Source organism: Artibeus jamaicensis, unplaced genomic scaffold (genome assembly GCF_021234435.1).
Source record: "Artibeus jamaicensis isolate MK-2021 breed Jamaican fruit bat unplaced genomic scaffold, CSHL_Jam_final scaffold_474, whole genome shotgun sequence".
Taxonomy (NCBI): Eukaryota; Metazoa; Chordata; class Mammalia; order Chiroptera; family Phyllostomidae; genus Artibeus; species Artibeus jamaicensis.
Genome location: NW_026522046.1, coordinates 7,298,621 through 7,326,526, shown reverse-complemented (window position 1 = coordinate 7,326,526; position 27,906 = coordinate 7,298,621). Strand labels below are relative to the sequence as shown.

General features: G+C 36.5%; 1 protein-coding gene across 1 annotated transcript; it reads right to left on the bottom strand.

The window, feature by feature from the left end:
* Nucleotides 1-406: 406 nt before the first annotated feature.
* DCUN1D1 (defective in cullin neddylation 1 domain containing 1) lies at nt 407-27,906 on the bottom strand. The gene is made up of 7 exons (XM_037154846.2): nt 27,664-27,906; nt 18,390-18,606; nt 16,474-16,642; nt 14,193-14,323; nt 4,879-4,961; nt 4,548-4,644; nt 407-3,220 (listed from the first exon to the last, which is right to left on the bottom strand). The coding sequence occupies exons 1-7, from the start codon at nt 27,664-27,666 to the stop codon at nt 3,141-3,143; spliced, it is 780 nt and encodes a 259-aa protein (XP_037010741.1). The 5' UTR covers nt 27,667-27,906; the 3' UTR covers nt 407-3,140.

The window sequence follows — 27,906 nt, the reverse complement described above, 5'->3', positions numbered from 1 at the left end:
CGGAGTCTTAATAGTAACATACTTTTAAAAATCTAAGCAAAGTGCACATTAAGCTAGCTACAACTACTTCAACTTCTTATCAAATAAAAATAGATTCACACTTCATTTACTTAAGTCTTTCTGAGGGGGAAAAAAAGTATACCTTGCTTAAATAAGAATTCCCCAGTAAAGATATTCTATAAAAGATGTTCCATGTATTTGTTTACTTTCTCTCATTAAAACTTTTTAAAAGTCTAATGAACACACTTACAATGCCATATTACACAACTACAGTACTGTTAATTCAATAAAGCAGCCCAGTATAGTTGTAAACATTTTAAACGCAGTAAACAAGACTTGTCATGTCGTTTTCTCCCTAAAACTTGCCATTACAATGCTCTTTCCTCGAGGAATTATTGTTCCTGAATAAATTTTCAGGTTTATTTCGTCTTTAAAAATATTACACTGAAATAATATTTGAAAAGATTTAGTCATGGCAATTTCACTGAAGTTTTTATTGCCTCTGTTGGTAATATGACAGGGATTGGAAGAAACACAATTGAACTTACAGAGATATGCAGGTGATAGTCACTAAAGATAATCTTGACCTCAAGTATTTTTATATGTGGGCACTTCTAATTTTATACACTTTACTATTTAAAAAGCATTACATTTTAAAATGTGTACCTGTTTGACATTTGGCAAAAAAGAAACTGTACCTGTGGTTCAGTTCGAAACAAAGAGTCAGCATGGAGAGTTCACCAGAATGAAGACTGAAACACTAACGTATTAAAGCAATTCCAGTTGTGTGCGTGTGAGCATGTGTCTTTCAACCTCACACACCCAGACACACTTTCACACACACTCATTCAAACACGTGGCCACTTGTGTAAGCATTTTTAGTATAGAATATTCCTTGTAACCAGACATTTATCCTCAGAGTAATCATACCACATTAAACCAGTCTTCACTTTTCAGCCCTAGTAATAGTATTGTTTAATTCTAAGATGCTATCATAGAGTGAACAACCTTAACTTTTATGCTACATAATTATATTCAAAGATTTATGTATTTTTGTTTATAATTACACAGTAATTATAAATGTTAAGTACCAAACTGATGACAAATACTATTTTGTTGAAAGGTCTTGCATTTAAAAGGAAAAGTCTGTACAACCCAAGGCACTAGGCCATGAACCAATATCAGACTTTTATAAAAAATAATTTATATTGGGGAAAAAAGTTAATGGGAATCTCATTTCAAAACACAGCATACTTGAATTAATCTGAAAATAATACCATAACTCAAAATCTTCAAGACAGAAAACAAAATAATACATACAGATTTTTAAAGTTTTCATAATTGAAATTCCTCTTTATATTAACAAATATGAAATCAGGAAATACTTGAAAGAAAAGCAGCAGGATTCTTCTTTCTTCTCTTTTTTTTAATAACCAATTCCAGAAACCTGAATATAAGCTTTCAAAATTTTCTCTTGGAAGAACAGTATTCTTGAAGTTATGATTGGAATATTAATAGGAGATCTATGGCCAACCTTCCTACCCAATTTCAAAATCATGTAAATAAAAAGTAATTTTAATATGTCATTGTTTTTAAAATCATCTCCATGTCTAAAATGTACTGCTAATCTGAAGTACATTCCTTTGATAATTTCAACGTTAAACCTTAGAGAGTGCCTGGATACACCAAGCAAAATCCATTCCTTACACATCCAATATTTCAAGTTTTACATTTTTTTACCTACCTTACAGAAATGTTTTAAAAAGCAATAAACCCTCCTTCACATGTCAGGAAGCAAATAAGGAAATCAGCATTTTCAGCATAAAAGCAGTTCATAGGTCTTGTAATGAAAATAATACATACAAGATAGAATCCTGCTTTGATGTGAAAATGTCATATTTGAAACAAAAAACAATAAAGAAACTGAATAATTTACAAAAAATAGAAGCCAGATTGGTATTTTGAATCAAGTACATGCTTGCCTGAAAATCTCTGCTCCTGAAGTATTTGGCAACCACAGTGATTAGCAATTAAAGCAATTTCAACAAAATAAGTCATCAAAAATGGACTATTTGTCTGAAAGACCAGTACCTATATGGATTGAACTTCATGGTTCACCATGACCATTTTCAAAATTTAATTCCTACTATCTTCTTATAAATTAAGAGAATTTCATTTGTGTTCCATAGTGCGCTAAAAAAAAAAAAAAATCCCCCAAAATAAACTTTCATGCCTAAATTTAGAATATTGTATTGTGTAGCAATCTAAAACATTCAAAACAAATTAAATAGTTTAACTTATTCAACAGGCATATAAGCATTTCAAAATCATAATGAAATCCAATTATGTAGTGCATAATGTAGACAGGAATAGAACCTAACATTATGCAGACATTTTCTAAGTAACAGCTCCCTGTAGGACAACTATATATAAACATAGGGTAAGAAAAGTACAGACTAGTTCTGTGGGACCTTTTGAAATCAAGGGTCTGAAACACAATGAAATTTTCAGGGAGGCACATGAAGTTATCCTCAAAATTTTTCGCGTTGGTAATTTTGACATTTTTTCATCAGATTCTCTACTCGTGTCAACAATACATGTGATTTGCCAGGAAAAAAAAATCCCCCAAACCAAAACACCATTCCAGATCCAGTACACTTAAATATATCACTCTCATCGGAAGTGCTATCAGCATAGTCTTTGCAACTAGCCCAAAGCATATATTTAAGAAGTTTTTATAAATTGTTTGTGATGTTCATGTTTAATTCTTATGCCAAACTGTTTTCTGATGAAGACAGCATTGTGCTTTATGCCAAGAGTGGAAACCTCAAAATAATCACCATAAAGCTTCTAAGACTTATGGGAGGATAAACTAGGATGGTCCACAGAAATAAGATGAAATCCACAATGTTGGAATTATAAATGGTTAGAGTGGCCCAGACTAGAAGACAAGCCCAAACCACCATTAGAAGAATGAAACACGGTATGGTCCAAGATGTATCCTCAAAGTTTTGTCTCAACCCTCAGTCTGAATTACGAGGATTGATCTTCAGTTCAGTCCAGCCAGCAGAAATTGACTGTGCAATTTTCCGTTGTATTTATTGTACAGACTATGTACATTCTAGAAGGTTCTTTTAGTGCTACACTGTTGTACTTTTTGTCCCAGCAATTTGAGGGCGTGCAAATTCCACAAAGTCATCAATAAGAACAGGCCATGCTCCTGGGGGGGAGTGGGGGAGAAATACATGGGAGAAAGGAAAGAAAAACAGAAATAAGACTAATATTTTAATAGATTCCTTTACTTTTTACTTATCTTTCCCCAACAATTAAATATTTCCACTCATAGGACTCTCAAAATTCAAGCTTTTTAGAGTTTCTACCCAAGGTATTTCTTATATTCTTTCTGCTCTATTATTCCAACACTTGATCATTCCTTGAATGATAAAAATAACTCTCCTGGTAAGCAATCAATAATATTATGGTTTTCTGAAGGCCACTGAAGTCAGGCCACTGAAAGAACTTGGTCCCAACCAGCAGCCTAAGGAATGGTCATGCTGTAAGAGAATGCTGTCAGTGCTGAAAGCAGAGGAGAGAGGTAGGAGGAAACAAATTTTCAGGTATTTTGTGGAAATCTTACAAAGAAAATTAACAGCCAGTATCAAAATCTATTCAACTTCATGATGATTACTAAGTGGTTTTAAATTGTACATATGCATGCCTCTATACACCCATATGCCAATCTCTAATCAGAAAGTTCTTCAGTTTCATGGAAGGCCTGATAGCACAATTACCAATCATATGTAAGAGCAGACATTTTTTACTTTTTAGTGAAGACTAAAAAGTTACAATTTGTTAGAACTGAAATAAAGAGAATAAAATAACATCATCTCTGGTTAGACTGAATGGCTCCAGTTCACTTTTAAAAAAAAGGTCACTGGAGATTTTTTTCAAAGACTCCCTCTGTCTATTCAACAATCTCAAAAAACTTATCTTGCTAATTCTCGGGGGGCGGGGGGGACTAGGAATATGTGAAGAAACCAATGTAAATCACCGCCACTTCTGGGAAAACAGGTGGTAGATGGTAGCATCATCTTTATATGAAGAAATAAGACAAAAGCATTCAATCAGTATTTATCGAACGCCAACAGTACTACCATAGATAGGCAACTGAAGTACATTTCAAGTTAGACCAAGTCACTAAACTTAAGGAGTTTACTAATCAAGTTCACAGACAAGACAAATAATAAATACATGTTAAGTATAAAAGTACTTTCCTAAGAGGATAGCTTCCTAAAATAAACTAAAAATCTCAAACATGGATCACAATTACTCATGCCTTTCTGGAAGACATGAATACTAAGTTGGTATTTAAAGTAACAGAATAACACAGATGGGTGAAGAGGATGAAGGCTTTTCACACATTGGGAAGAACACAAATAAAAGCTCAGAAAAGGGAAATCCAACCAAGAAAAGGAGAAGTAGACAAGAGGTTCCAACGTATAGAAAAGAAGGAGGCAGGTGAAAAACAAAACAGGAAGGACATTTACCTTCTTCATCGTAATTAGACATGTCATCTGCAATCATCGTACTGAAGTCTAAAAGGAGATTCCAAGTATCTTTTGGTATTGATCGTTTATGATGTTCCTATTTAATAAAAAAAATCCAAATCACTAAAAAGTGTTTCATAAAAACAGTCCAGATGATGCTAAATACAAGAATGCAGAAAAACTCATGTACAGAAATTCTGATAATTAAATTTCTCATTCTATGTTCATTACATGCTCTGAGATGAATCCGTCACATTTTCAAAGAGTAATTTATTTTTAAACAAAACAAAATTTTAGAGGAAACAAGGAACTGTAGAAAACATGAACTTACCAACAAAAATTTATTCCATAAGTCTAAGAATTTAAATCTTCCATTAAGTACTAAATTCCAGTAGGCAATGGCCATTTCTAGATCTGTAATATTAAAAATAAATCATGTATTTTAAATGCCATAAATACTTGTCCTTTAAAAGAAAGACCAAAGATAGCCTTTAAAAAAAAACCCACTTGTGCCCTGAATACTTACATATTAAAACTTTCCTAAAGAAAGAAGCCCAAGGTTGTGTCCTGGCTCCATCACCAATGAACAGTATACCTTCAGGGCAAGAAGAGTCCCACTTACCTCACAGGGTGTTTCTGAAGTTTCCATTAGATAATGTAAATAAGCAAGTGTGACTAGTTCACACGTACTCAGACGCTGGTTTACTGCACACCAGTGTTTCCCAACCCAGCACTTTTGACATTTTAATCCCGGTAACTTTTTATTGTGGAGGGATGTCCTCTGCATTGTAGCAACAGCAGCATCCCTGACCTCCAAACACTAGCTGCCAGTGTCAGCTCCAACCTATCCCCAGTGGTGACCACCAAAGATGTCTACAGATGTCTCCACACACCGCCAAATGTTTCCTGAGAGGGCAAACTGCTCCCAGTTGAGAACCACTAATGTACACCTACAGACTGTAATGCAAAGAAGTGCTGCCCACAATCCTAACCAATCTTCCAAGATACTGGCTGTCTGATCCTGTCCTCAAGGAACTATTAAGAATTTTTATTTAAAAATTAAAAATTAATAATAAACTAAGGTTTTAAAATGTGATGAAATGATATAATGACTATTTAATTAGGTTTGGAGCAGAGAAGGGTAAAGAAGCAATACTCCCACATGACAAAGACCTCCTACAGTCAAACGACAGAGAAAAAGACCTACAATCTCCTGCCAGGAACTGAAGTAGTTAGAAAGTATCAAGCTTTTATAAGTAAATTTGCATCTCCAGGCCCAGAAAAATTACATCCCAAGTAACTTAAAAGTCCTTTTGATATGCTCTCTAAACTGCTCTTGACAATCTGAGGAATCATGAAAGACTAGGAAAAGACTCCAAAAGAGCTCACATCCTACCTCAAAGAGAAATATAAAAAGGCCATAAGGTAAAAAAAAAAAAAAAATCCTCCTTCTTCACTGGATTTCAACCTCTTTTAGGAACTACCTACACCTGAATTAGCAGCCTGAAGCACACAATAAGCATTGAGATACGGAATGAATGCACTCCCTATGGTTCCAATGCAAAGGCACTTACCTTCAAATCTATCATTATTTCTTCCTTCAAACTCAGTGGAAAAGGTGCCCTTTTTCCTTCCTATCCAAAGGCAAGCCCAATCCACTATTCTGGACCAGTACTATTCTGCCTCTTCCAAGGTATCTTGTCTATTGTCTACTAAGCTGTTCTCCACCCTTCCTACAAAGGTATCCCCCCTTTGGCTTTCCCCCTCCATACAGAAACAAGTGCAGGTTATCACCTCTTTAAAAAGTCTCTCTTGGGTCTTTCATTCCTTGTTTCTCCCCCCTTCAAAGATAATCTTGTTACATGGAGTCTTCTACGGTCACATGTGTTCCTAAAACATGCCTGAAAGTCAAATTCAGACCCCCATGTTTTAATAGAACTAGAAATGACACTAGTTCCTAATCACGATTTCTTTTTAATCTTTGCAGTCTATAAAACTTTATACCTAATATTCCTTCCAGGTTCTTTAATTTCCTTACTTTTGTTCTTTTCTTTACTAAATAAACATAATGTCTAGCTTTAAGTGAGGGAAAACTGCATTAGCATGCTCAGTAAGATCTGCTGTTATTAACATGCTTAATAATTTCCTTCTTAACTTCAAATGCATTAAATATATAAGAACTAAGCTTATTATTAGTGTTATCATTTTTCCTTTTAACTAATTTTTACAAAATAATAAAAAGCAATGAAAGATTCAAATAACTGCAAAGCGTGAGACACCTGGGCACGCCCATTTGTCAGCTAACACCTAACACAGGACTCTGTCAAGAGTAGGTATGCACATGAATGATGTTTGAAAGTTCAGGTTGTAAAAGAGAACTTTTTATAATCTACGTTCACTGCCCCATTTCCTCACCTCTCATACACTATTTAATTCTATAAATTAGTGCCCACCTCTGCAACTCACCCCAGTAGAAAAATCTCTGGAGGGTTACCAGAGCCTTCTGTTTGCCAAACAAACACATTTATGTCCTTAATTTACTTGGATCTCTGCCATATTTGACAGAACTGAGCAGACCTCTGGGATGGAACTGTCACTTCTTTCGGCTTTATGAAGCACACTACTGATTTTCCTCTTCCTCTTTGGCCTTCTTATTCGCTTCTACAGGCTCTTCTTCCTCCATTCATGCGTTAAATGTCAGTGTTCTGTAACAGTGTATGTCAGCAATAACCACTTCTACTTCCCTCAGATGCAGCAAACTCTTCCCTTTTTGTACACTATATGCTCAACACCTTCAAATGGGTACCCACAAAAAACTCAAATTCAACAGGGCGTAGACTTAACTCATTATCTTACCTCTACAGACCCACTGTTCCTCTCTCAACAAAGGCCATCTTCCCACAGTGTTTCTCAATAGAATTTCTCATTGTGAGGAACTGTTCCATGCATTGGGGGACATTTAGCATCCCCCTAAAGTCAGCAGAAACTCTCGGTAATTATGACAACCAAAGAACACCTCCCCCATTTCTAAATATGCCCTGTGTTGAGAATCATAGATAAATTCCTTTCTTACTCATCACATACTTCTAATCAAAGCTCTTTCATTCTAACATCTCCATCTGCACTGGCAAGGCCTATGTTAGGGTCCTCCTTGTGTCCAGCTAAACCGCTGTGACAGCTTCATAACTAGTTTCTCCCTCTTAAAGGACCAACACTAGTTTCAGATGGAGCTTTCAGACGTATAAATTGGGTATCACTTCCATGTTAAAATTCTTCAGTGATTAAAACGAGATACCACTACACACCTTTTGGAAAGGCCAAACTCCAAAACACTGACTGACAACACCAAACGCTGGCAAGGCTATGGAGAAACAGGAATTCTCATTCATTGCTGGTGGGAATGCAAAACAGTACAGCCACTTTGGAAGATAGTTTGGCAGTTTCTTACAAAACTAAACATGCCTTTACGAAAAGATCCAGCAATAGCTCTTCTTGGTATTTACCCAAATGAACTGAAAACTTATGTCCACGCTAAAACCTGCACATGGATATTTACAGCAGCTTTATCCATAACTGCCAGAACTTGGAAGCAACCAGGATGTTCTTTAGAAGGTGAATACATATACAACTGTGGTACATCCAGATGAAGGAATGTTATTTAGTGCTAAAACAAAATGAGCTACCAAGCCATGAAAAGATATGGAGAAAAACAAATGTGTATTAATATTACTAAGTGAAAGAAGTCAATCTGAAAAGACTACATACTGTATAATTCTAACTATGTGAAACTGTGCAAAGGCAAAACTATGGAGATAGTAAAAAATTCATGGTTGCCTGGGGTTAAGATGAAATTTTAAGGGCAGTAACAATCCTTTGTATGATGCCATAACCGTGGATACATGTTATTATATATCTGTCAAAACCCTTAAAATGTAGAACACCAAGAATGAACCCTAATACAAACTTGAACTTTGAGTGACAATAATGTGTCAATGCAGGTACAACTGGCAGCAGATGTCCATAATGAGAGCAGAGGATGTCAATCATGTATGAAGGCAGGGGATATATGGGAAACCTCTGTATTTTCTGTTCAATTTTGCTATAAACCTAAAACAGTTCAAAAAATAAAATCTATTGAAAATGTTTTTTTAATCTACAAGATATCCTATTGCCTTCAAATAGTACATTTCTAGTCAAATAAACTTACAGTTCCTCAAATATGGGCAATTAAACTTGCAAATGTCTCCACATTAGAGATGACTTCTTTTTCTTTTGTACTTGAAAATGTATATTCATTCTTCAAGGCTCAAAAATTAAGCACCTCCGTGGAGACATGGCAAACTCTCCCACAGACTTAAGATGTTACTGATATCATGCTCTCAGAGTAGAGCAATCAATAAATATTAAGTGAAAAAGGAATGCTCAAAAAGATTAATAAATTAAAATTAGGAGTTGAAACACATAGATTAAGCATAGGAAAAAGGACCTTTAGACAGCGATGTCTGAGTGACACAAAGAACAGCCTAGCTAGAGAAGTGGTTTAACACTGAAGTTCAGCCTCTTAAATCCCAACTCAAGGACTAGTTAATGATCTCAGGCAGCTGAATCCACCTCTCTGTAATTCAGGTAAAAAAATAATAATAATGGTATGTACTCTCACAAGGTGTTTGTAAGGATTAAATGAGTTTATACATGTAAAACATTTAGAACAGTGCCTGACTCATCATTACTATTATCTTTTTTAGAAGATTTTTTAATTTAATTATTGTTCAAGTAGTTTTCTGTCTTTTACTCCCATCCCCCCAAGTGCTCACCACCTCCCTCCCACGCCTTAGTTTTTGTCCATGTGTCCTTTATACTTGTTCCTGTGAATCCTTCCCCTTTTCCCCTGAAATTCCCTCCCCTCTCCCTTCTGGTCCCTGTCAGCCTGTCCTATATTATTTATCTTTAATACTTTAAAAAATTATTATAGATTCTGAAGTAGTACTGAATAAAGCAAATTCATTAACAGAAATAAAAGCCGTTAGTACAGAAGAATAATACACATAAAAGAAGACAAGCAGGTCTTAATGACAGTAATGTAAAAAAAAACTGAGATACTTATAGAATGAATCCTCAAGGCCTTACAATAAAATTAATGCAAACAAAGGTAATCCATGTGTCATTCTTTCAAAGAGAATGAACAGAGCAATGTGGGATTTCATAAAAGATGACCAACTGAGTACCAGATGAACATGAAAATGAACTCAGATTGGATCCAAACACTGTCCCTGAGGGAAACAAAATGCTGTCAACTCACTAGGGAGGATGGCATAGTGATCAAAAATCCCATTTGAAATGCTTTAATCTACTTAGAAATATCTACAGTTAGCACAACATACTGTAATAAAAGAAGACAGAAATTGGAGTCAGAAGATCTGAGGTTGAGTCCCATAATTCTAAAGTTAGGTGACCTTAATAAGTCAGCCTCACTGATCACGATTTTCCTCATCTTAATGAAAATATAAGTGGTTTCTTTGTACTTTGCTCAAAGGCTTGTTACAAAAATTAAAGAGGATTATACAGATGAAAATATGCTTTAAAAACACTAAATATTATTTCTAAATATTAAATGTTTAACAAAAAATGTTAAAAATTTTAAATCAACTGCACAAGTATAGGACTCTAACTGAACCACAGTTTGTAAGAAAATAACCTACAGACTTTACTGAAGTTCAGGGTAGTCCTAAAAATGACAATCCTGGAAAAAAAAAACTAATGTAATTTTTAATCAAATTAACAGAACAACCAACCCCACAAAAAGGGAGGGAGGGAGGGAAGAAGAAAATAGAGGCCCACAGTGTTCTATATTAAACAGCCTCCTTCTGGATCAAGATGATGTTCAGCTTTAAGAGCTCGGACAGAAACTGCAAAAATGGAAATGTGTCTGGGGGGGCAGTAACAGGAATAATAAGTCTCTTCAAATGAATAGTTAAAATAATTGGTACACTGTCCTGGAAAAAAAGAGAAGGGGTAAGCGATAGTGCTCTTTTAAAGTTAGACTTCCTCTGGGCTGTAGTAGAAGACAAATGATAAAAGTTATAAACACAAAGATATTAGCTTAATAAGGAAGAACTGTGTAAGACTATCCTGTGAAGAAAACAGACCACTGTGTCCAATCCCTCTACAGTCAAAAGTGAAAGCTAAATGAACATCATGTATGGATAAATACTACTCTGGTTAGATTTAACAGAGGATTTATGAAGTTCCTTTCAAAAATTTAAGATTCAGAGAACTGCCATTCAGAAATGGCAGGTGACTGACGCAGACGGTGAGAGAGGAAGCATCCTATCGTAGTGCCACGAGAAATAAGGTTATAGAAAATGAGGGAAAAAAAGGCACACACCAGCTCTGAGTACCACCAGCACAACTATTTATAAACCAACCACAGGGCTGTCACTGTCGCTCTTGGTCAATTTGTTCTGGGCCACACCTCCTCTCCTGTAATCTTCTAATTCCAAAGAGCGACAGTATGTGATCACTCTTAAGTGTGTGATCTTCTATCACATACTTTAATATATGAGCCCTGTAAACCCTTACAAAGGCTGTGAAGAAAACTGTTTTCTTTTTAATTAAGTTCTTCAGCTAAGCAAGTCATTACATTTCCTGACACCCAGCGCCAAAGCAAAACAAAAAGAGAAATTATGGTTTACTTTTATTACAGTTCTTTTTTTTTAATTAAGACTTTTCTTAGTTTTAACTTCGGGTTCATGGAAAAATTGAGCAAAAGTACAGACAGTTCCCATATACCTCTCCCTCCCTGCCCATCATTTCCATTATTTTTTAACATCTTGCTTTAGTATGGTATATTTCTTAAAATTGATGAGCCAAGCCCTGGCTGGTGTAGCTCAGTGGATTGAGCGGGGGCCTGCAAACCAAACGATCGTGGTTTGATTCCCAGTCAGGGCACATGCCTGGGTTGCAGGCCAGTTCCCAGCAGGGGACTCACAAGAGGCAACCACACATGGATATTTCTCTCCTTCCCTTCCTCTCTAAAAATAAATAAAATCTTTATAAAATATTGATGAGCCAATATGGATATATCATTAACTGCAGTCCATATTTTACACTAGAGCTTACTTTGTGTTGTATATTCTATGTTTTCTTTTGGGGGGGGGGTGGTTAAAAAGAAATTTAAAATTGTGGTTAGCCCTGGCTGGTGTGGCTCCAGTTGGTTGGAATGTCGACCCACAGACCAAAAGGTCACGCATTCAGTTCCCAGTCAGTGCACATACTCAGATTGCAGGTTGATCCCTGGTCTGGGTATGTGCAAGAAGGCAACCAATCTATGTTTCTCTCTCACATCCAAGTGTTTCTCTCTCTCTCTCTCTAACCCTCCCACCCCCACCTGCCGCTTCCTCTCTCTCTAAAAGCAATAAAAAAAATGTCCTCAGGTAAAGATAAAAATAAACTGTGGTTAAATACACATAACATGAAATTTATCATCTTAACCATTTTTAAGTGTGCAATTAGTAGCTAGGTACATTCACACTGATATACAACTAATCTTCAAAACTCTTTTCATCTTGCAAAACAAAACTTGATACCCATTAAACAATTACATTTTTTAAGCTTAATACTTATTAGATAAAATAAACACAATTTTAAATCTTAATTCTATGCATAACCTTTTTCTCATTTTTTCCTTTAATCTAAAATTCCAATTTACCGTATTAATGTAAAATTTAATTTTACTTTCATTTCACCCTATAATAAAACCTAAGATTAAACATTAAAACTATATATTCACCAAAAAATATAATTTATTTTGTACTCCAGTAAGGGCCTAGGGATCTAACTAAGAAATAGAGTCAATCCCTTTAAATCACCACTGATATTCACTAAATTTTGTTTAATCTTACCAAAATATTGTGCTACATTTCTAAATGTAACAAAAATAATTCTTTTAGTATATACATATAAATTAAAGACTGTAATTAAAGACTATTTTTATTTGTGGGAAAAAAGGAAACTAGAAAAAATAGGCCAATAAACTGGTGCCACAGAAGACAGAGAAACCCATCCTAGGGTATATTGGCTTACTTTGCCTGCAAAATGAGAAACTTTTCTGTAAGAATATCCAACCTAAACTGAATGGTTGAGTGGGAAATGAGGCTTCATTGTTTAGAATTTTGCTTTACAGATATTTTGTGAATCTTTAATCAGTTTCATGTTTGGTTGTTCTTTAGGCCAATTCCCCAAATGTTACACATTCATCCCTTCCTCACCAGCTTTCAAACATTTCCTCAGTCTAAACCTTATTCACATAATCCTTTTCTCAATGCTTTCCTCACCTAATCTAAAATATAAAGAAGGATTAGTGCAAAAGGCCCCTATTAGCCTCTCCAATTACTTTATATTCAAAATCAAAAACAAACTCACTCAACTGTTGGGTAAGTTATTTAACCCACCTTTGCCTCAGTTTCCTTATCCGCAAAGTAAGGATAAAAAATGGCTAGCACTCTATTATTATGTACCTGGCACATGGCAGGTAGCGAATTATTGAATGAAAAAATGAAAACTCATAAAATTATTACACATTAAATATGGCAGTGTATGTAAAAATTACTTAGCACATTGCCAGGCATACCGAAAGCTCATATTAAATGAAAGTTACTGCCATCATCAAAATCTTCAGTGCGACCCTTTGCCCAGAAATTCGACTTTAAATCTTTCTATCCTGTATTTAAAAAGAAGCCCGTGGTTACTGAGCCTTAATGTTTCACCAATTTAATCTCCAAACAAGCATTCCCACTAAAGTCAACATTTTCTTGCTTCCACAAAGCCAAGTATATTTCTCAAGTTTCGGACCTTCATTCACAACTGGAACAACTTTTTCTTCCCTCACTCAGCCAAAGCAAACCTTTTAGTTCACATCCCATCTGGCCCAGGAAGCATGACCCAACCGCTTCCCGCTTTATGTATTACCGCATTACCGCTTTTATGTATTTCTACTTTTGTCTAAAACTCTCACACACACTATTTTTGTTATTATCTGCTACTGTCCAATCTTTCTGGGTAAACTGTAAGTTACACAGTAGCTTTTATTTCTGTATCCCCTAGCCATCCCCCAAAGCAAACGTATGGATATTACGTGCAGTACAGATTGATCTGAATTGTTAACAGTAGTTGTTTCTGGATAAGATTATAAGTAATCATCTTTTCAGTTCTTTTAATTTCCAAATAAGTCATAATCAGGAAGACTAGATTTATCTGGCATTCTCCAACTCAGACCTCCCATGATGCCATTTCAACAGACCAAGAGTGAAATAATTTATGCTCCTAAAATCCTACAATATCTTTTGGAAAATAAACAAACAAATGTACATACGTATGTCGGGAATTTTTAACAACTATTTATTTTCTGTAGGGTTCTTTAAAAATAAAATCAGTGGTCCGCACATGTTATCCAGGGTAATCAACCCTATTACTGAATATGTTCAGTCTTTTCCAAGTAACCGCAAGTTCATTTTTCGGTTTTTCAGGAACTGGTATTTTCATATTTTATGCTCAAAACACATAACTTTCTATTACAAAACAAAAGTGACACTGTCAATGTACTTGAATGTATTTGAAACACCAAATATAATTTTTAAAAATTCTTACCTAATCCTTTTTGTCCTGGATTCTTTGCAAAATTAAAAGTAAACTGGTAAAAATCCTTAAATCGTCCTGGTTCTTTCAATTCTTGTTCCATCTTGGGTATCTGGGCCTTTAGTTTTTCTATGCTGTCACATCTACATTGTAAAATTAAGTTTATAAAAAATAAACTTTTTCACTATAAATTAAGGACTTATGATAGCTTATATTTATTTCATAGAACTTCTTTTTAAAAATCAGATAGTTGAAATTTCTCTTCTTATATTACATAAACAAGTATGGGTTTAGTTGGAGAAAGAAAAGGTCTGGAGTGATTAGATGTTAGAAATAATGACTATTTTTAAAGAAATGGGCTATTACTTTTAATTACACGATTCGCTGGACTACTAGCACATCTGAATCGTACAAGTCAGCTGCCATGAATAGATGAGAATCTGTCGTAATCAACAACAATCACAAGTTAAACCTGTAGTAGATACTCCTTAGATGGTAAAAAAAAAATCACATGGCTAGCTTCCAATCTAACTGAAAAGAGTTTAAGTGAGAATGCATTCCTCTTGAAAAGTTACTTTTTATTATATACAAAGGATAATAAAAATCAGGTGAGCCTCCTGCCATCTCCAGCTGAATTATTTCAAATCCACAGTAAGCTTTTTCTATATTTTGCAAAGCACTCAACTTCTAAGGAGTTGAAAGGGTCCAAGTACCACATCTTACTTAAGGTAGAAATATTCTATTTTTTAGATTCCACAAAACCAATCATTCCTGTTTTTCTTCCATCTCCCAGATCATTAGTTTGTAAATTAAAATTTTGATTAGGAAGTTCATCACATGGTACATAAACTCAGTTTCAAGTGAAAAAAAAAAAGTTAGCTCTAATGACATCTGTCCTCACATAAAAATTTGGCAAGTTCAGGATGGGGCAGGCTTTGGCTGTATAGCATATTGTCTAGGCCAGTTATTAATGTGCTGCCTCTCAATTTTAAACTCACCCTTCTTTGCCCTAAACTGTGACCATCTGCAGTGGACTTCAACTGTGAGATTTCATTTTTCTTGCCAGTTGGCTCGCTGTTAGGTTCTACCAATAGAGGGCAATGAAACACTGACAGAGGGAAGAAGGAACTTTTCTTATCCCAGTTTGTTTTCTAGCAGAGAGCAAGCAAGGGTGTTAGTGTGCTGGAAGGTCCCATCCACCAGTGCTCACCAACGACTGACATGGCCCTGCAGCAAATGGCCTCTAGCCAGTTCCTTCTTCATCAGAGTGGCAGTTGAGGCAGGTACCACAGGCATTGCTTTCTGCAGCAGCCACACCCTCTGCCCTGAGATCCCTTAAGTTTGTACATTCCTTCCTTACTCACTTCCCTCAGCTCAAGGGGTGGTGTGGGTTTCTTGTAACTTCCACCTCTGTTATACCTCAAAGTTTTTGTTTACCCCTTGCACACACTAAAGCAATCTTTTAAATTTACCCAATTCAAATTGCTGATATGTTTTCATGTCTTGTTTGGACCCTAATTACAATGTCCCTCAGGCTCAAGTGCAGAATGTGTGGGTTCAAATCCTGGCTCTACTACTACCTAACTCTAGTTCTCTGCACTTCAGTGTCCTCTCTAAAATGGGGATGTAAGCACTACTTCTCACTCACAGTTACTGTGAAGAGGTAGATGAAGTACTTACTTAGCACAGTTTCTGAAATAAAATAAATGTTCAACAAATGTTAGCCACTAAAAACAAAGGACAGCCAGTTACCTATCCACAGACCGAATACTTTTGCAGCCTCATTAAATACAGACAACTAGAGGCCACAGGCAAAACCTCTACCCATGACTTTTCAATCAATTCATCCCAAGACACTCAGCTAACCAGCTGTCAAGATTTAACTGTACAAAAAATTATTAGTAACTTCCAAGATTTTAAATTCTAGGAATTTGTTTATAAATTCAGAATTTCCAGTCTCACATTATAAAATAACTTCAAACTTGCTCATTTCACTATCATGTTAAATATTAAAGCACAGTAATTTAGTTTAATACTGGAGAACCTTCCTTAGAAAGAAATGGAAAAGGTACAATACAAATGGAATAGGCTATACCAACTATACGGATAACTTGACAAACCCAGAGAACTGGATAACACTGGGAAGGAATTAGCATATTAGCCCATTTCTATTTATAACAATGTTTGTGAGCTGGTTAAATGTGTAAATTTACATTCAAAAAAATTTTTCACATAACTCAGTTCCACAGTAACACAGTAAATACCTAATTTCCTGTGGAAATTATATACTCACCCTAATTCTATCATGCCGTCCATGAACTCTTGTTTGGAGAACTCGCACTGTGTTGCTGCTCTGAACTTCCACGCAATGATCAACACACTAATGCTGGCTGGATCAAGTGCCAGATCATCACAGAACTGCTGTATACCATCTATTCCAATTTTATTTTCATCTTGAGGATCTTTATAAATAACAATGCAATATTAAATTAATGCCATAGTTTATTATGCTATTCCTAAAACTTAAAAAGTTAATATGTTATGTTCCTTTAAAAAAGATCTCAATAGACCCAAAACATAAAGCAATACTACTAACATTTTCCCCTATAATATTCAAAGCCACTTTGCCCTCAAAACAGCACTTTTAAGATGAACAGGAAAACATACAGGGTGGAGCAAAAGGAGGTTTATAGTTCTAAGTACATGAAACACAGAATTTTATTCTTATACTATTATTTCTTAATTATTGTATTATTTTCCAAAGGAACAACTGCAATCCTACTTTTGCACCACCCTGTATATACATACGGGCACTTGATAAGTTTCATTTATTGGTATGAAACGTGTCCCATGCGCACACACATTCAGGAAATCAGACATTCCTGTACAGCAAGGATGTCAAACTCATTTTCGCCAGGGGCCACATCAGCCTCATGGATACCTTCAAAGGGCCGAAATAATTTTAGGACTGTATAAATGTAACTACTCCTTAAATGTTGAGGAGTTGAAATTACATTCAGCCCTTTGAAGGCAACTGCAAGGCTGATGTGGCCCCCAGTGAAAATGAGTCTGACACCCTTGCTGTATAAGGGATAAAGGATTTTTACTGAACCTATCCGTATTTTCTTTAAGTAGGCATTCTAAATTAACAATATTAGATACAGAAATTCTTTTTTCCTTAAAACAAAGTTCATTTTACCACAACAATCACTTGTTTAGAGTATCAGAAAGACCATAAACTCAGCAATGCAATCCTAACATCAATAACATTAACTATCTGCTGTTTAAATTAAAGAAAACCACCATCAATATTGACTTAGAAGCCAAAGTCCTCAGTAATGACAAATACAAGGAGAAAGAGGCACTCGCACACTGCTGTCAAATGAGATGTGCTAACATCTACAGCAATAAAAAAGTGACTTTTTTGATTTGGGGGCCTGAGTTATGCATAAAATATCCTGTTTTTGAAAAAAAATTTAAAACTCTGTACACTTATTTCTATATAAACATAAAAGACATGGAAGGCTCCACACCACAATTAAATATTGGTTCCCTCAAAATACATAAGGAGCAGATAGAAAAACTATTAACTTTTTCTTTATTCGTCTATTATGTATTATTTAAATATTTTAAAGTATATATTATTTTTAAGTTCTTTCAAGATTATTAAAAATATCATGTAGGTTTTCTTTTCTTTTCTTTTTTACAATGTATGGTTGCTTCTGGGGAATCCCCTGCTGGGAACTGGCCTGCAACCCAGGCATGTGCCCTGACGGGGAATCAAACCTCGATCTTTTGGTTTGCAGGCCCGCGCTCAATCCACTGAGCTACACCAGCCAGGGCTTCATGTAGGTTTTCTTAAAACCATCTCAGCTAAGTTTTTTATTAAATAAGGGGGAAAAAACACCCCCTCCCACCGGGCACCATTCTCAATTTTGATCATGGGGGAGGAAAAACATGGGGGAACCAAGGGGAGGAAATAAAGAGGCTAAGAAGAAATTTTAATGGAAAGAGGAAAATAATTTCTCTGAAATCTTTTGAAGCAATTCTAAGATCTACAGAGCTGTTAAGATGTCCTCCCATGTCATATGTTCTATGCATTACACATACATATACAAATACCCATGTTCTATATATTATTTTTCACAAGAAGCGTGTAACTTTAGAACACTTGGTTCAAAATATTTAAAGATACAAGTAAGCACTCACCTTTGTATCTATTGTATAGTTGTTCTAACTTCTTCCTGTCCAATGATCCTTTTATACTCTCTCGTATATAAAGTTCAGGATTTTGGAAAAAATTGTCTGTTGCAACATCTAACTTCCAGTCATTTTGAGACAGGCAACTTACTGCTGTTTTTTCACTAGATTGTGTGAAGATCATAAACTGACGAACTTTATCCTTCTGCGATGATTTCAACTTGTTCTATTGAAACCAGAAAATAAACTGAAAAACTAAGTAAAATCACAGAAGACTAAGTACTTCTATATGCCTAACTAATCATTCTCAGCAATTCTTTTTCCTTACAAAATACTGAAACATTATAGCTCAAGATGTATTTTTGGTCTACTATTAATCAGTAACACAAATTTTTTAATAATCTAAAACACAAAATCTAGTATCATTTTAGAAAAGAAACTAGAACCAAGGTAAAGGAAGTTCCACCATCCTGCAGTACTTCTAAAAGTGGATCCTGAAGCATGTACAAAGGCTGTAGAAGGGAAGTAAGCTACTCCAAAACCTTGACCAAGCACAGAGTTCTAAAGGGATATGCACACAAGGAATATATGGAAGAAGGTGACATTTTCTAGCCAGCCAAAATAGTCAAAGGACCCTGGGTTACAGTAAGAGTAACAGGTGTTTGTCACAGTCCTAAAACACACTGGGATACATTTCTCCTCCTAGCCCTACCCTCTTGCTTTCTAGCTGTTTTTAGCAAATGTGAGAAAGCAACAGGAGTATTCTACATTTCTCCTGGTGGTGTTCATGAATGAGGATAATTATCAATAAAATTTCATATTTTCATTCAAATCAAAGACCCTGAAATACGAACAAGTACTGTACATCCTTCCAACCAAGGTAATTTTTAATAGGATTCTCCCTTCTGTCCCCTGAATCACCTCTTTCCCTTAGCCCGAGCCTGGCACAGGTTCTCTCCAAACAGCCTCTCTACTGTAGTAAGCTCTTCTCACTTGCTTTGTGTTGACACTGAATCATTTCTCATCTGACCTGAGCCCTAAGCAAATGACTCTCCCAGTATCAAGGACCCTTCCTGCCCACCCAAACTAGTCTCCTGTGGAATGTCAACCTCCCCACTATTACTCTTCCCCCTCACAAGTCCCAGTACCAATCTCTCAGAAAACAGTTACAGTGTTCTGTGGGATAAGCAACATATCTGAGAACCTCAAAATCTTTGACCTGGCCCACACAATGACAAATTTAAAAGGAAGCAGACTGGTCATTAAATAAAATTAGGCAATATAATATTCAATAGTCAAATGTGAAAACTAGGTGTCATAATATTTTCAAGGAAATTCAATATTGGTATGTAAAATGTGTATAATACAGGATATATTGGTTAATTTTTATTTTAGGGAATAAAGGGAAGGGAGGAGGAAGAGAGGGAGAGAGGAAGAAAGGAAGTGAGGAAGGAAAGAAATTCTGTCTTTTAGTAGAGAGCTAATTAAAACTGCATCAAAGATTACTAAAGTTAGAAATACTACTATAATCTGTAGAGTAAAAAAGCACTTATTTGTTCATCTTTCCAAAGTAAAATACATGGTTATCAATACATATTATTTAATACTTAAATCTACCACATGCTTGCAATTTTTTTCACCCAAGAAATGTAAAAATCACATTTAAAATAATATATTATCTAGGGGGAAAAATCAGATGAATACTTTGAATGTAGCCAAGAATCATAAAAGTGGTCAAAATCAGACAAATACTTTGAATGTAGCCAAGAATCATAAAAGTGGTCAAGTATATTTTATCACTGAATCTACAAAGTCTATTGTGATCAGAGATTCAGCTTGTTCTATACTAAAAAAAAAAATGATCATAAAGAAATTTTTCATATAAATATTTCTCTCAAGAAAAACAATAAACACAGGAAATAATTTTCTAGTTAACTAAGTCCTAACAATTTCAAATGAAATAATTTTAATGGGTGATATTTTAAAGGCAAAAAATTAAGATCCATTTTATCATCTATCATTCTAAATTTTCATCTCCCCACCCTTAAGTTTCGAATTCAGTCTGAACTTATAGGAAGACACCAAGGTCTTTATATATTTTAAAGTAATTAATTTTCTGACTCAGTTGATGAATATAGCTTACAAAAGGCAATGTTTTAAAAATCAAAACACTGTAATGATCACCCATAATTCTCACTGAAAGCTCTGTATGTTGATTCTCATGTATTTTCCATATAATTAACAGTTCACCCGAAACTTAAAAGAGCTAGTTTAAGACCAGAAAATCATACTTTCCATGTGTGATACACAGTATTCAGCAGATAAAGCCAAATGTTACAATATCCCAAACCATTCATTTATAAAAAGCCTTTCTGTAGATTACAGGTCTGAAGTCAGAAGTACAGGAAAAATCAATTGAACTCTAACAAGACTACCTACTTCTAGAGAACACTTTCATCTAGCAGCAAAATTCTACAAGAAAGCCAGGGTAAGAACCTAAGCAGGAAGAGCTAGAAATGCTTTTCCCTTCTAGACAGGCAATATGAGGTATATGATTAGTGAAGAGTGCAGACTCTCAAGCCAGACAGGCAGGATTTTAATCCTACTGTGCCTCTTCATTGCTGTGAGACTGGAAAAATTACTTAATCTCTGATTTCTGTGTACTTCAACTTCTTCATCTGTAAACAGTGTGTGAAGGTTACATGATTTCAAGTTAAACTCTTAGAACTGTAACTAGCACATAGTAAGTGCTCTTTACAAGTCCATGAAGAATATTCCAGAGAAAAAAGTCATTTTGTACAAATGGTAAAGAAAAAATATTAACAACCATAATCAGAAAACTACCAGCTAACATGTATTTGAGCTCCTACTGTGTGCCAACTATGCAAGGTGGTTATCATTGATTCCATTTTACCAACGAAGAAACTAAGGCTCAGAGCTCAATTTATCTCAAGACAACAGACTCGTCTAAAAAGTAGTAGAGCCTGGTGCCTAATTTAAAGGCATGGTCTTTCCATTTATTCTGTCTACATTGTCACCAAGCAAAACAGGGGGGAAAAGGGCAAAAGTGCAACCACTAACTAAATTATATGTGTACTGGGAGCATATGTGGGGGGGAGGGCACAAGGGGATGAACTGTAGCAATATTTCTTCACATTTTTATGGAAAGTTAAATAAGCAATCAGTCAACCTTCCTCCTTTCAAGTGTAAACAATTTGCATCCTGACTAGAATTTTCCACTAAGAATTCCATCACAATCTAACTAAAATAGCTAATTTAGGGATGGGACTTCCCTGTAGAGTTTTTGGGAGGGAGAAGAGGACCAGGCCATAAGTTACTTCTAAGATAAGTAATTCAACAGGAAAAAACATGTGTTTGTAGTCCTGTCATTCTGTTTTTTTTTAATGACATAATCTATAGTTTTAAATGTGCAGAGGTGGCAAATTGGAAGGCACTGAAAGTCAGGGCTGCCTTTTCCAATGAGACAACCTGAAACTCAGAAGAAAATACAAATACATGTACAGTTATGGCCCCAAAATATAAGCGAATGTATACAATTTCAAATATTAAGCAAACAAAACCCTTCCATGTATTCTTTTAAATGATGAGCTGCAGTTTACAATAATTATTTAGGGTTAGGCCCGTATTCAGGCTCTCGTCATCCATCTCTAAACCTTCTACACTCAGAATGACAGTTAAAATGAATTCTAAGAAGTACCACACTCCTTACTACACCAAGTCAAATATGGAATATACAATTATTATATCCAGTGATGTTTTATATGATGGCAATTCAACAGGAAAAATAACATTTCAAAAAGTATACTTTAAGATCCAAACTTGTTTTCTATATTTTTAAAGGACTTTCTCACAGATTTTTTTTCTTTTTTACCCTCACCTATGGACACTTTTTTCCCCTATTGCTTCTAGAGGAAGAGGAAGAGAGAAAGAGAAACATCAATGAGAGAGAAATGCATTCCCAAACCCCAAACTAGGTGTACACCCTGACCAGGAATCTAACCCTCAACCTGTTGGTTACGGGGCGACACTCCAACCAACTGAGCTACACCAGCCAGGACTTTCTTACAGATTCTAAAAAATTATTCTGTTAGAGGAAATTTAAAGGATTCTCTCTTCCCCATCCATAGAATTACCAGATTATTCAAAAGATGACTACAACTGTAAATGGACTGTTTTGATTTTGGTTTACAGAAGACAGTCTTGACTATTAAAAACCATTAGTTTTGCTAATTTCTGATTATCTGCGATAATAGGATAGAAATGGCCTCTTTAAAATACTTGGTTTAGCTATCATATTTCAAATGATTCTCCTAAACTTACTGCTTCAACTTCTAACAAGCAGTTGAGGTAACAAATTTAAATTTGCTTCTCCTTTCTATATATATCTTGGTCTTAAATAAAAGAAAATCAAACTTCAAAAAGACTACTAACGAAGAATAAAGAATTAAATGAGATTTTTAAGTTCCACAGTTAAAGAACTTATGATAACGGTTAGCATTCAATTGTCATGCAATATGTTTCAAAAAGAGAATAAATGAGTAACTACTCAAATTTTAAATCCAAAAATATTAGAATTCTATGAATAATAAATAAGCACTCAATGTTTATTGAAATAAAAAATGTAACAAAAAATGAGCCATGTCAACTTATCTCTTTTGCTGAACACTATGTTCGGTGTTGAGATTCAGAAGTATAATGCAAGAGGTCTTTTCTAAAGTTCTTAGAATTCTTCGAAAGTAAATCTCTTAATTTTTTACAGTGTAAACAAGCACTGTAAAAATTAGTACCTGATCACTGATTAGATACTAATTATATAAATCAGTTCAACAAAGGGATAAAAGATAAGCATCTAAAACACCACTAAAGCATTGGTGTTCTTTTCCCTTCTATTTTTTGATTTTTCTTAGGTAAGGGGTATAGACCTGAAGTGACTAGGTAAACTAGATAGCACGTTATTCAAGAGCTTGCTCTGGTCCACAGAGCAACTGAATCCTATTTGGAACTGTTTCTCTTTATCAAATACTATGGTTAACACTATCACAACTTGAACATCACATACTGAAACTTGAAAGGGGGATTTCTCACAGACTTTCATTATGCTGGACCCAACCTATGAGGCCATACTTAAAACAGCCACTTGACTCAAATGAGCTCAGCTGTCTTAAAACTTAAAAAGAAAACCACTACCACAATGAGTTAATTTTACATTCAACTGTTTTACTGTATGTAAAAGAAGTCTTAATTTTTCAATTAACTTAAACATTTAAATCAATTTGATCATATACAGAAACAACGATTTAATATAAAGAAGAAACCAGAGTGAAACTAATCAAAAATTCCACACCTACACCCAGGGTGCCTGCTGGGTATTTTTAGAGGGCTTTGGGTTAAAGAGGAAGGGCAAAGTGTGTAACCAGAGAAACCAACCTTCTAATCCCTGCTCTGCCACATATTAGCTCTTTACCCTAAGTCATATCATTTAGAATCAATAAACACTCATTTCCACATATTTTTAAAGGGGGTAACAATACCTATCTCACAAACTGGAGTGGAGATTAAATTAAATAACAGTGGTAAACTGTCTAACCAGCAGACGGTATGTTCTCAATAAATGTTAATATCCTCCTTTCTCCTCAAGGGCCAAGTTTCCTGTGTATAATCATTAAACTACCACTAAACTACATTAGGTATACACAAACTACTAGAATATATTCAAAGCAATCTATGAAAGAGGTATATTGTGGTATTTTAACTAGGTAAACTCAAAGGTCAACTAGTTTTTATTGACTATCATCTTAAACAGAATCCAAAACTAACAGAAGATGTATGATAAAGAAACCTATAATATGGGTTTTATTGTCTTTAAAACTGCTTTAAAAATAATTATTATAATGTTGCAATAAGACCCTATGAGAGAGCAGAAACTAGGTCTATCATACCACTCAGAATCCTTCAGTGGTTTTCCATTTCTCTACTGGAATAAAACTCCAGTATCTTTTCAACACCCACCACCCTTGCCCATCTCTACACCTCAAAACTCAGACCTCATCTGCTCTAACATCCAACATCACCCCCCACCCCCGCTCTGCCCCATACAAACTGCTCCAGCCGCACAGATCTTAATGTTCCTCAAATCTCTCCCCACTACATTTCCACAAGTCTGACTCCTTCATCTCCTGGTCTGCTCGAAATTCGACTTATCAGTGCTGCAAACACCACTTTGCAACCCACTTTCTCTGTGCTCCAGCATTCCCAATTCCCCTCCCTAAAGGGCTTTTCTCCCATAGCACTTAACACCCCCTAACATAGTAAGGTAAAAAAAGATATACTGTTATTATCTGTCTCTCCTTATTAAAATGTAACCCTCACCAGGGCAGGGATTTTTATCTTTCAGTGAAACAAACAAAATATATAAATACCCCTATTCCCAGTGCCTGGTACAAAGTAGATATTTAATATTATCAAAATGAATTAAGGTCCTCCTTTAATTTACTTATATATGCGCCAAAGAATGTGAAACAAGTTCTTGAGACAATCTTGAATAGGCCTACATTCATTCAAACTTACAAACTCTAGTATTTGTTCAAAATACAATCTTAAATTTCAAAGTCCACACATTTTTTTAAAAAGCACTAAAAACAGAAATTAACATCATTAATCATCCATTAACTTGAATTTTGTTATTTCAAATATTCATTAATAATAGTTGGGTTTCCCTGTTTAAATGAGTAATATAATTTATTTTCAAATCTAATTTTCAACCATTTCTCCTGATTTCATGTGAGTTAGAAGACTGCATGTACCATAAATACTGGGGGAAATTGTAAATCAGGAGAAAATAGTTTGTTCTCCAACAATTTTGCAATTTTGAACCTCAAAATCTCCTTAGTCCCCAATTTCTTCTTCTGCAAAAGGGAAGAAGAGTAAAAAAGAAGTTCTCTGAAGCCATTTCAGGTCTGAAAGTTCTATGGTGCCATGAATCAAAGATACATAGGTTACACAGTCTACATGCTTCTCACACCTCTAATAAAAATCATTGTAACTAAAAATTTTATAGCTGAACAGAACTTTACAAATCATCAAATCCAACCCTGTTGTCTTACAAATAAGAAAATCCAGAAATTGTGAACACTTTTTAAGGTGTTCATGAGTAATAGAAATATTGGCTACTTTTGGAGTTATTTTTAAAGTTATCTGAATAATTTTTTCTTTGAATAATATTTTATACAAAATATTTCAGATTATCCAATCATTTAAGCTTCCCCCAAAACTGACAATAACACTAGCAACAGGGTGCACTACACAGACCAAATAAATAAATAAATATAAAAAAAACAACAGTAGCCCATAAATTACATTATGGAACAAGGAATTATAAGACCTTTATAATGAAAAATTTCTTAAACAAAAAATTCTTACAGCCTAACCTCTATTACGGTCCATGGTGATTTAGTTTCTATCTTAACAAGAGCATACCAAGACAATTCTAGTGATATGTTCTGAGTTCAGCCACAGAAAGTTTTAAATCAGTAATATCTTGTCATTACTGGTATAACTGGATGAGTTATGGCTAAGTTCCAAAACTACCTATTTAATATTAACAAAAGGCTAGAGGCTTACAAGCTCAAATCCAAGCTGAACTCTCATACGAACCACATGAAGCCTGAATTCCTGAACAGGTGATAAGCATTATCAAGACTTTGGATTCCACAGGATGATGTTGATTGGGGAACTATTAAGAACACAACACTTTTCAATGCTCTCACAGGGAATACATTTCATTACTTTACGCTTACTCCTTATCTACATGCCAAGGGTCTGGAAACTTTTAGGAGTCATGTCTATGACAGTAGAAATACTTAAGAAATTAGAAACTGTTTGGACGCCCTAGTGGATCTTTGAACACTGTGATATCAATCCAAAGTTACTGACCGGTACTTTATGGCAGTTTTCTTACAAACGGTAAATTTTTATAGAATTTACCACAGAATATAAGTCACAGAATACATAGCAAACGAAACCACATATCTATATATGACACCAAAATTTTGCCAAGTGGGAGGCTGGGGCTAGATCGGTGGCATTCAGCAGAAATAAGACCAACTGAAAACAAAATACACTGGAGCAATTCCCTTAACACAGCCACACACGCACACACCCTCCTCAAAGAGGCCTTTATGCTGCCCATGAGCCAACAGACAACAATATCATTTTTACTGTCTATTCATACAGTAACCTGCATGGAATTCAACTCACACTCGGACCATAATGCCAAACATCGCTTCTGAAAAACCCAAGGAGTCCGACAGAGTCAGGTACAAAATTACCAAAATGTAAACAGATAACCTGACTACCACGTTAAGGCATTTGTTCCCCAGACAAAAAAGAAGGGGGGAATAACTTAAGCGTTTTTTTAAATTACAAACGGTTTCACTGGGGTAATAAAGCAGTTACTCCTCCCACCCCAATCAAATAAAATATGTGCTCGAAAGCTACCAAGTCTGTTTCTGAAACGAGAACAGGTTGCACTTCCGTACTCGGCGCCCCCCCCCCGCCCCCGGTCCCCCAAGCTCCGCGGTCTCCGGTGTTCTCAGTAGAGAAGTATAACGTCCACCAACTGGCCGGTGAAACTCGTTTTCCAAAGCATGGTTCGTATCGCGAGGTGATGGAGAAAGGAAAAGGGCTGACACCCCGCCCCAATCAAAACTGCCTGTAGACTTGAGGGGTGTTAGAGCCGGGATCCGAGCAGGGAGAGGAGCTGGAGGAGTCTTTCCTTCTCACCGGCCGGGCGGAGGGGGAGCCCTGGCTCCGGGGCGGGGGGAGGATCCTCACCCGGAACCCCGGACACCGGTCCCCGGCCAGACACAATGGAGCCGGCGAGGGCACCGGGCAGGAGCCGGGCCGTTGCCCCATACCCTCCCCCCCGCCCCAACGCCTCCCCCACCCGCGCTTGGGCCCGGCGAGGGCACCGGAGGCCGCTCCCTAAGCCCCAAACTCCCCGGGGCTCCCGACTAGGCCCGGCTCCGCTCCGCCTCCTCGGCTCTCGCGTAGCGGCGGCGCCGGGCGGGAAGGGACGGAGGAAGGGAGAGGCGGGGAAGAGAGCCCCGCCGGGGAGCGGGACGGAGGCCGGAGGCCGCGGGCCAAGGCTCGGGGCGGCGGGGTCACCGCGGGGCGGAGGGCTGCCGGGGCGGGGGTGCGCGGCGGCGCCGGCCCCCAGCGGCGGGGCGGGCGGGCGGACGGCCGGACGGCTGCAGTGCCTCACCATGTTGGTGTCCTCCAGGCCTCTCCCCTCCTCCTCCGGCTCCGCAGCGAATGGACGGCGGCGGCGGCGGCGGCTCCTCTCACGGGCTCGCCGGGCTCCCGCTCATGCGCAGTGCGGGGCGGCCCCGGCGCGGCCCGGGGAGGCAGCCCCGGGCCTGAGGGAGGCGGAGAGAAGGGGGTGGATGTCGGGAGCCCCGCGCCGGGGTTCCCCGGAGCGCGGGGTCCTCCTGGAAGGGGGGCGGGA